The 13,899-nt window shown below is 38.4% G+C and overlaps 1 protein-coding gene across 1 annotated transcript in view; it reads right to left on the reverse strand.

Moving 5' to 3' along the window:
- Positions 1-866: 866 nt before the first annotated feature.
- Positions 867-13,899, reverse strand: part of PIK3CA (phosphatidylinositol-4,5-bisphosphate 3-kinase catalytic subunit alpha) — a 60,081-nt gene continuing 47,048 nt past the window's right edge. Inside the window, exons 20-22 of the mRNA XM_044434654.1 lie at positions 12,585-12,702; positions 11,977-12,128; positions 867-10,647 (exon numbers count right to left, since the gene is read on the reverse strand). Coding sequence (XP_044290589.1) covers positions 10,377-10,647; positions 11,977-12,128; positions 12,585-12,702 — 541 coding nt within the window. The 3' untranslated portion in view covers positions 867-10,376. The remainder of the gene's footprint in view (positions 10,648-11,976; positions 12,129-12,584; positions 12,703-13,899) is intronic.

The raw sequence follows: 13,899 nt of genomic DNA on the forward strand, positions 1-13,899 counted from the left end.
GGTGAGAATCTGCAGATCTACAAGTTAGGCTAAAACTAGCATCCACGTTCAAGCATTATCATCAACTCACTGAAGGATCCACAGTGCAAAATTGGGCTGACAGCAGAAAGGCACTGGTAGAACTAGGAAGCCATTCTTTGTGCAGTTTTTACAACTTCGAAGTTTCTTCGAATGGTTGTGTGTTTTCAAGCTGCACCCAGTTTCAGAAACATGCACTTTTTAATTTATATGTTGTCTTTTGGCCCAACTGGAACCTTCAAGACAACTTTCACTTACATCAAATATAAGTAATTTTACATCCTTATGAAAAAGGAAGCCAATAGTGGTTTGGCAGTGGTTTTTCCTTGAATCTACTCTTCGCTCCGTCAGTGTACTTACGTCCTGAGCATTTGGCCCAAGTTTTCTCACACACAGAGAGGAAGCATGGCCTTGTGATAGAGCACATGGTTTGCATGTATGATGTCCTGGGTTTGCATCTCCAGTGAAAACATCAGGTAGAGGATCTGGAAAAACATGAAAGTCCCTGGAGAGCTCCTGCCAGAGTTCAGGATACTAGGTTAGAAGAAACAATGGCCTGGTTCAGATTATAAAGGTGAATGTGTTAAAATATTTAAGGATGCGATCCTATTGTCCTCCCTGCAGATGTGTGGAAGAGTTTCACATGCATGCCTCTTGTCCCCCCTCCCCCCAACAAGCCCTAATTGCAACCAAGGAGAGGTGGGGGGGGGGGCAGCCTTCTGAGTCCCAGCTCTGAGAACACAACACTTCAGAACTGGACTCCAAAGAATTCTATGGCCCCCCCACTCAAAGTGTCCACAGTGGCTTAAGTATTACAGTAGGGAAGAGAAAGCACAGACTCCAGAACCTGGGATTTTTACCAAGCATATTAAAGTTTACTGTTTAACTATATACATTCATATTCCCAAGGTGTTCAAGACAGAAAAGTGTATATTTTTAAAATATGCAGTATGTAATACAGCATGGCAATATTTGATAAAAAGACTATTCACACAGGTCAATTCAACTACAATAGGTACAAAGGAGGCTAACTTTTGCCTGGCATTGAAGCAGCGTGGCAAAAGGGGTGAACAGGTGTACCTATTAAGTCACTGTACCGCAGACTTATAGCATCAGTTCTAACACGTGTATTTTGCTATTTTCAAATTGTTGCTATCTCCACGCATACAATTTTATCTGTAGAAAAGGATATATAATATAAACAGAATCTTTATCATTACCTAGTTAACATAAAAAACAGTTTTGACAATACTTTCATGGGTAAGGGTCAATCATTGCATTATTTCCTGCTCAGTAAGGAATAGAGGAATCTATGCATCCTGCTGACGGGACACAGAATGAGGAGGACAAGGAGACGCAAAGTGTTTGTTGTGAATTGCAACAAACACTTTGGACAGGTCACATTCACAACCAAGGAAACAATGGAGTGCACTGTCAAGCAGGGGAAGAGCTGCTTTCATACACTGTGCAGCGTATCCATCTGTTTGAAATTGGGCATTTTTAAAATGGTAAGTTAGGGTGACTATCATTTAAACTAACCATTTAAAATAGGAAAAGAATGAGTGAGAAACTGTTCATTGCAGTGATCTTCCATGTATGAATACACCTTTGCTAGAACAAATGATGGTTAAAGATAATGAATTCAGTCATTCAAAATGACTGCCCCCCCCCCCCAAATTTTCCTCCAAAGTTGACTAGGGTATTTCTAGTTGGATAGCTGTTGGTGCTACCAATCAAGGGCCCCTAGTGCTATCTTTGCTTAAATAATTGATCTTAGCGGGTAAGAAAGATGCTTGAGTTAACAAAGGGGGGCATAAATGAAAGGCAATGCCATCTAAACCGCACGTAAAATTCCAGGTTTGAAGCAACATGTTTTGACAATAATCTGGAAGACATACACTACCAACTATCATTTCTGTTAATTTAAGGGATGCTATTAACCCAGATTCAACAGCACTTCATGATTAACTTTTAAGAATTTTTAAATGTGTGGTTCTTTGTACAAACCCAAAAGATGCATATGTCACTGAAACAGTGACATGTTTTAATACTTTATTACTGTTTCATTTTAAAGAAACAGCTTTTGCAGGGAGTACTGGAAATACATTTCAGCATTCTGATCTACTCAAATTTTGAAATTAAGATATTCCACAGAATTTCTTCAGGATTTAATTTAGGATGTTCTGACAGTTTGCTAACTTGGAACTAAAAACAAAGACAACTTAAAAGATTTAATTAACAGCCTTTTTTTATTTATTAACTAGATAATATGCTGAATTCCCAAACTCTGGACAGAACCCAATGGGGTGCTTATGCCCCTGCCAATTCCCTTATGCACCCCACAGATTTTGTTATGCAAGCAAAGGGTACCAATTATTCCATTGCACAAGCAAGGCCTACCACTTGTGCAATTGGGATTTGACATTTCCCAGTAGAAGTCCCAAAATGAGTGGAAACACTTGTCTGTGGTTTGAATAGGTTGGACACATCTCCTTTGTGTCCCGACCAACCCTGTTCCAAAAATGAGTGTTTCAGTCACTTTGTGTGCCACCACTTACAGATGGAAATTGGTGTTAGGAGCATAAAAAGCACATTAGATTCTGCTCTCTTTGGATTCTACCTCAGAACAGCTCCTGCATTTATATTTGCCAGTAAGGAATATGCTCAATTCCTATGTAAACATTTAACATGAGCTTCTGCTCACTTTACCTGTGTTCTTTACTTCAGATGGAGATGGAAATGTTTTTCTAATATTTTCTCCCACTATCTCAAGTTACTTATTTCATGATTATCAGTTTGAGAATAATGGTGATTGCAAAGTTTATTGTGCCCTTGCTCTGCTTCATTCATAATATTTTACATGGGATCCAAATGAATTTTCCGCTGAGTTTTCCGACATTTTTTTTCTTGCTATAGAAAATCTGTTAAGCAGAAAAGTTGGAGCACTAGGAGCTTTTTGTCTGGAAGCACTGGCATGAATATTGTTTTTAACTTTTTAAAACATTCCAGGGGACACTTGCTGGTCTGAATATGAAGGGGCATCTTACAACAGTAATCCTCAATATTTTTGGCCCCAGAAGCCTTCTAATTCACTGCTTTATGATCCAATAATCCTAAAAACTGGCCTTATTGTTTTCTCCACAATTTGGGCATTATGTTTTGAACTATGAGTCTTCAATTGTAAACTCCTAAGTGATAGGGTTTATTTAAAAAAATGGTTTTCCAAAGTTTTTAAACTGCAGTAAGATTTAAATTATAGTACAGTGTGTAGCTCAACTGACATAGAAAGTTTCAGTCCATAAACAATTACAACAGAATAAATTGCTCTTACTGTGCTGTAAGACTTTTCAACTGTTTAACAAAAAATAAAGTTACGAATTGAGATTTTGCCTAATCTGTTCTCTGTGTGTTTTCTGGATTGTCAGCTGTCTTCTGTTCAGGTGTCCACTCATTGATGAAATTGGAATTTTCCACCTTTGGAAAAGTATATAAAAACAAGTACCATAATTTATGTAACTTTTGCTGCTACAAAATATTTTGCATATTTTTCTTATGCTACACAGCAAAGGCCAAAGAAATATTGAGCTGTATACAACTTTGGGAAAGGGAATGTTAAAAATATATATTCACCTATTTCCCAATAACTTTTGAATGCCTAAATTTGCATACAGTTCTGAAAAGCAAAAAGAAATAGACTGCAGGACTGCAGAATCCATGCAACTTGGAAGATGCTGGTTACCTGAAGGATCCATGGGTCAAATTAATAGAATACCAACGTCATCTGAATGAGTTGTGGATTTCTCTGATATCACTACTTACAGATAGTTTGCACACAAATCTTGTTTTTAGATATTCATAAATAGGGGTGTTGACAGAATCTAGGTAAGGTGGTATGGTACAATGGTTAAAGAGTGCTGGATTAGGACTCAAGGAGATCCAGGAACTAAACCCCACTCCACCATGAACTATCTTTACTGCAACACTTAACCTGATTCTAGGACATATACTGTCACCTCAAAATTTGTAAGGTAAAGTCATCCAATTTTTATGGCTCGTCTCAGATGCTTGGTTTCTAATGTAACTTGGTCAGGGTTCTTTCATTGTAAACTACAAGCACTGCAATTTTCTTTCTAAAGTGCATTGCACTTTATCTATGCATTGTTTAGTTCACATTAGAAGTTGGACTTAATAATCACAGATGGAGTCATTGGAAGTTCAGTAGCCATTCATTATAAAATAGCACCCACTGCAAAGATTGACTCTGGGACTTTTAGTTCTGTAAAATACTTTTTAGGCTGTGTTTTTAAAACATTAAGAAGTAGGGCATTAAAACATAATGCTATAATGTTAATGTTTAATATTCTGCCCCCGCTTTTCTGAACATTGCCAAGCTTGCAGAGACTGGAAAGTTTTTAAAATCCTGTTTTAAAATTGGCAATACTGTATTGTTGTTTAATAGCAGTATAAAACCATCATAAAAACAGCTTAGCATTAAGGTATTACAGCTATGTCTCTTGCTTTCATTGAAAACAAATCTAGTAGGAAAACAATTTAGTAATAATTAAAGGATTGATAAAAAAAACAAATATGGGGCTTAAAATACTCACCACAAGGATTATAATAAACATGAGTTGAGATAGCTTCATTAATAGATTGCTCAGTTTATCACCCTTTCAGATAAACTGATTAGTAATGCTAAAGACATCTATGCATGCAAAAATTAACATCAATTTTCCGAATTAAAAAGGAGAAATAGCCACAGGAACATTCCAGGATGAAGATGATTAAACGATGACATTATGTGGATGCCTCCTAGAAAAGTAAGTGAACAAAGTTCGCCAATGCCCCTCTGAACTAATGTGGATGCCTATTAGAAGACCTGCACTGCCTACTAGTTGGTTTCCAGTTACAGTTCAAGGTCCTGGCTTTAAATCTTTTAAAGGCATAATCCTATGTACCTTTAGGCAGAGAAAAGAACCATTTTCTGTCCAAACTTGCAGGAATTGCATATTTAAAACCCTAAAAGTTGTGCTACATTGTTACCTGAAGGTATACATTTGCCTGCTTACCTCCCCATTCATTAGGTTCATTCAAGGAATTCATTCTGCGAGTTTCCCTACCATGGAGTGCTTCATCAGGTGGCCACAAGATGTAGGGTGTTTAGGCAGTGGAATTCAAACCTAGTTATGGAATCCCTGCCCCACAAGAAATGTACCTCATAATGCTTTGTATACGTGAAAACGGGCAAAACAGTCCTGCTCCAGAGGTCATTTGCCTTCTTGAAATACCTTTTTCAGATTTCAAAAGACAGCCAAGGTAATTTTTGCTATTGTTTGCTCTTCATAAAAACATTTGTACACTTACCACAATGAAAGTTATATAATCAAATTTTAAAAAGCTGGGAGCATTAAAAACAAGCCAGGGTAAAACAACAGAACAATCCACAAAAGTAAAGATTAAGCTACACTAAAAGCTTGGCAAAATAGCTGTTCTGACTGTGCCTAAAAGACATCAGAGAAGGGATTATACAACCTCCCAGGAGTGAATTCTAAAGTCGGGGTGCCTCCATCAAAAAGACTCTGCTCCACATCCCTTTTAACTGTCTCCCTCTTGGCAGGAATGCAGAGTAGGATCTCTGAAGATGGCTGAAATCAACAGAGAAATTCAAGTAGGAGGCACTGGTCCTTCAAATATCCTGGTCCTTTTAAGATTGTATTAGTAATTTTCTTTTCACAGATTGTTTTTTTTTATACTGAGTGTAGTTATAACTGCCTTGGAATTTAAACATATAAATTGAGAGTTGATCTATGCTGGTGAGCAGCCTCCTTGCCATCTGCCTTGACCAAGTGGTCAAGTATGTCTTGTGGTATGATGAGCCATGGATGTGCTCCTATAGTTTTCCAAAAAATTGTTGTTGAACAATGGCAAGATTCAGATTATTTTAGTAAATTTAACATCATTGCCTGTTTTCTAACATTTGCTTCCCGTTTCCATCCACTCATTTGTGAAATAAGCGAAGCAGAAATGAGGATCATACCTAATAGGGGCAATCTGAAGTAGTGTTTTACTTGATTTGGACTTGCCATGTATTAAAATTGGCTGGTCCAATTCAGTAATTTTTCAACAGGAGAGAACAAACAATTTCTGATTTTTCTTTACCGTGTGATTCTTTATCTTTTGAATGTAAATCTAGCACTGGGAAATTTGAAAAGACATTAAAAGCAGAACAATAACCTCTTATGATTCTATCCTTTAAAGTTTCTTACATTGATTTTTATCAAAACAGTAGTTTTATTCCTTGTTTTTTTACCCTTGGAGGAGTCCCACCCAGGTCTGCACCCTGCATAGTCTTTAAACAGGAGAAAATAGAGCGCTCAGAAACTGAAAGTGCATATCCTAAGGTATAAAAAGCAAGCATTAGCAACAGTAAAGTTTTCATACTATAAAGAATTTCACATTAAAAATAAGCCTAACATGATCCTTTCCCAAATGATGCATTTTTATCCAATTTTCACCAATTTACCAGAAAGTACTTGAGCTTTATATACCAACTGTCTGTCTAGTTGACATTCCAGAGCTGAGATGTGTCAACATTGATATCCATGGCTACAGAACTTGCTGGCAAGTCATGTTAATGGAAGGGGGGATCTGGTAATGGGATTCCCAATACTAGTTTGGGGCTGTGAAGGAGTGACAAACAACATTCAAGGACCCTCACTTCTTGGAATAGGCCTCCAGAAAGGCTACTTGTTGACAAGGGATTTAAAGCACACGTATTTGTCTTTCTGCTTACTGAGTCAGTGATCTTGAATATCTGTGCCACTAAATCTGTCTGCATACCTGGGAACTATCTCAGAAATGTCAATGGGATCTTAAGTTTTAACAACTGAGCAGCACTTTGCCATATACTCATTCTAAGCACTTGTGTTTCCCATCACCTCAGATCAAAGAACTACATAGTTGTCATTTCTGACAAGTCTTGAAATAGTTTTCAGTCTTCAGCAGACATTATGCACTTTTTCAGTTTAAAATTTCATAGCTTTGAAATGTGGAACCTTTTCTTCATCTGCCCTTCCTAACAGAATGCACACTGGTCAGAAAGGAGATCACAGGCCATTCAAGATTTCGCACTGACATTTTAAGCATGGGAGAACTGGAACAACTTAAGTATTACTTCCTAAAGCCACTGGTAATTTCAGTGGTAAAAGAATTAGAATTTCAGGATTAGTTCAAGATGGGTTCTAATCAGGAAGGGGTATAGGTCAGTGACAGAGCACCTAAGTTGTATGTCAAAGGTACTGGACAATCCCTGGAGTATCCAAATAGGGCTGGGTCCCTGTATAGACAATATAGAGGTAGATGAACTAATGATCTGACTTGGCATAAAACAGATTCATATAAAAATGTGTCCGGACATTAGTTTTACCATGGCTAATAACAGCAAGATCCTTTTAAGGTATCTCATTTTAGTAGTGAACAGCATCTTAGAGCTTGCACAAGTCTGCTAATGGCAGCCTTATAGCCAGCATGCATAGGAAGAACTTCACTTTCCACCTTAACTTTGACAATGCATATTAAAAATCACTTTTCAACATCTGCTTAGTTTTAAACTTGCTTCACCATGCAGCATACAAGAATGATTTTTGGGAAATGCAAATGAAAGGCATAGAGCCTGTGCCACCCATTCTTTGGGTTCAGGCCACAAATGCAGAGCAAAGATATATAAATCTCAAGAAAGGGATCTAAATGCCAAAGAACTGCTCCAAAATGACCAAAGAAGTATTTTTACCACTTTTGCCTTAGGGTTCCACTCTACAAATCCATATGCCAGTAATTACACCGGTACTAGTATTTGGTTATTTTCACCTCAGCTGTTTGAGGTTAAGTCATTTTACCTATGCAACAGCTATTTTGTATCCATGAAAATAAATTTAAATTATGCAATAACAGACTGTATACTCAAAATGTAGCCTGCTCAAGAAATGCAGCCTCTCACCCATTTACAGTCTATACAAATTTATTTATAGTGTTACCCTCTAATACCTAGTGTCAACAAATTATATTCAAATTGGTATTGCACTCAACAGTAATACCTAGGATTTGAGGGACAGAAAAAAAAAGCAAGTGCACTCAATCATCCAGATTCCTGGAACATTTTCAAATCCACTGAGCCAAGTAAGCCAACATTAATGTGGAAGAAATGGCATCTTATCTATCCTGGGCTCAAAAAAATAGGGTGTAATAAAAGCTTTGTTTTGGACTAAGTTCCACTAGCAGTTCTGCTACGTGCCAGTAACATGTTGAGGATAAAGATACATGGATACGTGTGTGTGTGTGCATGTGGACACGCACACGCGCACACGCACACACACACACACAGAGCTATAAAATATTGATTGGTTAGCTCTGCATGCTAGGAATTATTGTGCATTTTGCAGTGCAAAGGACTATTTAGTGATCATACTGAAAACATACCTTCTTATTCATTGGTTACTGTTACTAAGCTATTGCTCTGTAACACTCCAATAAAGAGGACCAAAACAGAAGTGGGTAGCAGTCAAAGATGAACAGGACACCCAGAATGTCATTTAGGGAAAATTGCCTGAGATTCTTCTAGAGGAAGTCCTAAAGGTCATCATTCCACTATAATACACTTTTGGAAATGGAAATATTTATTACAATTTAACATAACACTTATAGCTCCACAGGTAAATCATCCTATGGAGATACAAGCAGTTACCAATGGAAGCACAAGCTCCAGCAACAACTGCTGTGGTTTGTATGTGCCACCAGTGGGTCAGGAAGTGGAGGACTCAGGCACTCCCCTTCTCATTTTCCAATCCCAACTTCGTGTTATTCAGCAGTACTGAAACCCAATCAAAGAGCTCCCTTTGTTTTACAAGAAAGCTGTAACTTCCTGGTGTTCCTCACTGGAAGAACAGAAAGTCAGTCAAAAGTCTTTGTGTTTCCCTTTATCTGCCTGCCAAGTCCATCTTTGCTTTTTCTTAGCATGTGAAGTTCAGTTAGTGTTTGCTGTTTGAGTTAAGCTCACTATCAACAAGAGTTTGAGAACCCTTGTTATAGATTATGCAGTTGGATGTGCTGATCATAAAGCATGTTTATGTGGAAGCACATCGCACTGATTTCAGTTCAACCCCCTTTTGAGCAAATTAATTAGGACTGCGGACAGCAGCTTAATCCTAGAGGACCACTGCAGGAGCAGAAGTTCACGCTGCTACAGTTAAGTGTCCTAAACATGAAAGCGGGGCTCATTTATACAGCTCTGCCCAACTTGACCTTGGAAGTTGATTGATCCCTGTCAGAGCCAAGCAAGCCTCTTGATGTAGGGACACTGTGCCACACAGGACCTTTGGGGCAGCTGCACCTGTATCTGCATTGGCTCTAGAGTCAGGTCTCAGCACACACAGACAAGCCATACCCTAAACTGTACAGGGACCTTTAAACCTAACCCTACAGGTCACTACATCAACCTAGTGGCTTACACAAACAGGCTGTTAAACAGAGAAGTGGTCTGCAGTATTAACATGACAGAAAATTGGACAAATCAATGCGAAGAAATATTATATATTAATAGTTTCTGTTATATAAATAACCTTTATAAAAATAATCTTTAATTCTAATAACTCACCTTCTAGGCTCTGGAAAGCATGCATGAAAAATTGCTTTGAGGTTTCGGTTAGAAAAACATAGTGCTGCACTAAACCCAATCCTCCCCATTAGCCAGACTTTTGAGGTGTGGGGGAGGTACATTTTAACCCTACTAATACTGTCCAGCAGATTCCTAAGCTATATTCCTAATGACTTGTTTGAACTTGATGGTCAGTCAAAAATTGAGAAAGATTGCTATTCATATTTCCATCAATTATCTGATGTTATAAAGGCACCTTCTCCTATAACCTACTGCATCAAGTTCATCCGAGAGAAAACCTCCCAGGGGCAATTAACAATATTGCTAAGCTGTCCTCCTGCTCAATCTTTTGCTATTCACATGCACCCAGTTTTCACCAGGCCAACTGGACTGTGTGAAAGGCTGAGTTCAATGCTGGCACAGATTTCCTAATTAAACAAACTAAGATAAACAAACCTCCAAAGTTTATGCTTCTGGACTTAAGGCATAACATGACTGTACAGATAGGAAAATTAATTTTGAAATGCAGTTTGTAGTGTTCCAAAACCCTGTTTTATGTATTTAAATAGTGTTTTATCTTGCTGCAAGTTCAAATGCTGTTTTTGGTTTGTGCAATTATGATGCCACAAATTCCTTACTGCTGACAGTCAACAGTGCAGTTGAACACCCACAAATGGGCTATCAGTTTTTCACCATCTTCACTTTTCTCTCAGTTCAAGGCATGCTGCTTGATTGTGTGGAAGATCCAGTCCATTTTTGTTGTCCATCCCCCATGATGCGCATCATTCATCTGTTTCATGAAATACTCAAGTGCTTCCTGCTCAGTTTTGTCCAGTGCAAGAGTCTTGCGGATATATGCAATGTCATCAAAGGACTGTAGCTCTGGCATCCCAGAACCAAGCATCATGGAGAAGAGGTTTATGAAAAGATTGGCATGCTGTCGAATTGCTAGGTAAGCCTTGTAACACATTTCTTGGAACCTTGAAAGAAAAGAAGAATAATTTTTCAAACCAGGTCCGACCAGAACTACTAAAACAAAGCTTTTGAGGATCAATTGAACAGAAAGATTAGTAGCTGAAATACTAATGGAAAAGGCCATTGTGCTATCAACATTTTTTGTTACATACCATTCAGGGAAGCAATTCCCAAACGGGGGGAAAACATTTTGTACAATTCTGTACATTGAAAACCAACATTGCCAGTTATATAAAAAATACCTCTCAAAAAAAGAAATGTGGGAAATCCTGATACTGTAAGAGTCTCCACGGACAAACATACAAACTCTTTAAGGTGTTTTGATTCTGGCAGGGGGACTCCCAATACTAGTCTGGGGCCACAAAGGAGTGGCAAATAATATTCAAGGGGCCTGACTTCTTAAACTATGCCTCCAGAAAGGCTACTTGTTGACAATGGGTTTGAAGGATACATATTGTGCACATCGGTCAAGACAACTTTAAGGAGCCATGAGCTGACTGCATCAATGAGTTAACTACTGCTTCCTGTGGTTTAACCTGTCTCCATGTTTTACCAGCTGCAAGCTCCTTGTTCCAAGACACACCTTCAATAGCTTTGGTCAGGCACCATGTCAAGGACTTGCAGCAAAGTAAATCACCTTCTAGTTTCACCACTTTTGAGATGCAAAGGATAAGTTGCATATACTGATCTGAGATGTGGGGTGATGGCAGGGTTAAAAATACATCTTATTAGACTTCAGTATTAAGACTAAAATAAGTCTTCTGAAATTTTGAAAGTGTGATTCATCCAGAGCTTCGTAAGTTGGGGCTTAGATTACGTAAACCTGAAGGCGCAATATCCGTGTGGGAGAAAAGAGGCAGGCTTAACACGCCAATCTGTCCTTCCAGCAACACACAATCATGGCTTATTAAATGCTTGCTCTCTACTGCTTTCCAATTAAGGGAAGAGCTATTCTGTGTGTGTGTGTGTGTGGAGGGGGAGGGGGTCAAAAGTCCACATGTGCACATGCATCAGACTGTTTATGGGTGTTTTGTCTGACCATGGTTTCTAGAAGTTCTTTATAACCACCTCAGAAGCAAGGTGTTGTCACAAAATTAGGCCCTAAAAACTTACTATAACTGAAAATCATGAGCCATCCTTGCCATTACTTTTTGATATTTACATGCAGAAATGCTTCATTCAAGGAAGCTTAGTGTTAAGCCAAATGCCATTTCCACATCTAAAGGACATTTCTTTCCTTTTCCTAATCCCCAGCATCTAATTAAAATTCTATTTTGGATTAATGGTGTAATAATTGCTCATAAAATTAACATTTCAATTGCAACATGGCTCACCTTTCAAATTCCCTCGTTTTAGTACATTCTTGAGCTCCTTTACTAATTACTATCAAGAAATCTTGTGTCAAGACAAATGGCACTCGCTCTCGTTTGTAGCCAAATTTCTTCTTTTTGTGATCCAAGAAGTGCCCAAAATCAATGTGAAACAGCTTTAAGAGAAATACATTTTTTAGATGTTGTTAAATTAAAAAAGACAAGAGGATAGAAAACTGTTGCTTACACATTTACTCTGACATTTAAATCCAATTGATCATATGCAATACCATCAATCACTGATGCCTCGGCCATCAAACTGTTCCAGGGAACCCTAGGCTGTTTTGGTATTTAACACAGCTTGCCCTCCACTATTTCCTACTGCAATGTAGAGGACTGCATACGTACTGCATGCCTTCTAAGGACTGCTCTCACTTTATACAGGTGGTTGCAATTAGGACACAGTGGCCAGTGACCAGTATGAGCATGCACAGGGGTACTGATGTGGATGCTTCACGGTTCCTCAGCTGACAAACAGATGCAGAAAGTATTTTCTGAAGGTAGGAAGTCTGAAAATAATTGCGTTGTACAAAAGTGTATGTAGAAATTGAAAGCATCTTAAGTATTTTTACCTGCCCATCATCTTTCACCATGATATTGCTATTATGACGATCTCCAATTCCCAATATGAAAGTTGCTACGCAATAGCCAGCACAAGAGCGTGTAAACAAATCAATAGCTGGATCATACCTATTAGAAACAGGGAAAGCATGTTTAATAATTGCATGCTTTATTAGGACTTCTGACAAATGAGCTGAACCCACAAGGAGGCTCATTTATCTTGTAAGAGTCTTCTGGACAAAGAAGATACTTTGTTCATTTTTATTTTACATATTTTAAGAGTAATTTTTGATTAAAATATACTGACGTGCTTTTCAGGTTAAAATAATATATGCCACCTAAGTTTATACAGCAAACATAAAGAGAGGATTTTACAAATCAGCTGCCAGTGGTAGAACAAAAGGGGAAAATGCCTGCCTTTGAAAGGGAAACAAAGATGGAGCCATATTAATCTCTTGAAGAATTGCATTCTACAGACAGAATGGGAAGGAAAGGTCCCCCTTCTATCCTCCTCTGCATACAATGGAATTTTCAGCATAAACTCATTAACAGATCTTAAATGCCAAGGGCCTTGCACAGGAGGTATTTCCCCCTAAGACAATTGGGACTCATATTCTCCAGAGAATTAAACAGTAATGTCAAAACTTTGAACAGTGCCCAGAAGCAGAATAGGAGGTTCAAACTACAATTGTTTTAAAAGAGGTGTTATATGTAAAACTCAGCTAGAGCGTATCAGCAACTGAGGCACCACATTTTGTACAGAGTAACATTTCTACCTTTTATCTACACCCTAAATGTCTGGTGAATATGAACCACTGGATACATCCAACCCACATCTTCCATGGCAGTTGGCAGAAGCCTGAGCTTCACTGCTGGCTAGCAAGGAAGGGTCCAACAGCAGCTTTTAGGGGAGTTGGTGCTACTTCACAGAACATCATTTCTGTCTGCTTCCTCATGATGCTCAACTTTATAGTACAATCTGGAGTTACTGGGAGTCTCCAGTGCTTGCTTCTCACAGTGAAACTGAAGTCGCTACCCTTGGAACTTCTAGCTACTTGAGGAAGTTGGAAAATCATGGGGCACGTACCAGCTACATTTCAACATCGCACATCTAGACCACACTTCCATGGAAGAAAGGAAACTAGCTTCCATGAGATTTATAAGCGGGTTTAGCATAAAGTACAAGACTGCATCACCCTAAGTATTTTAAATGAACACTTCAGCTACAACCTAGAATAATAAGTGACTAGATCCAGTCGTCCGCTGGGACTCAGAATTTATTCAAGGAACTTAGCGTAATCTCATGTTGCAAAGCAAGTTAGTTCA

Source organism: Varanus komodoensis, unplaced genomic scaffold (genome assembly GCF_004798865.1).
Source record: "Varanus komodoensis strain SLA01 unplaced genomic scaffold, ASM479886v1 scaffold28, whole genome shotgun sequence".
Classification (NCBI taxonomy): domain Eukaryota; kingdom Metazoa; phylum Chordata; class Lepidosauria; order Squamata; family Varanidae; genus Varanus; species Varanus komodoensis.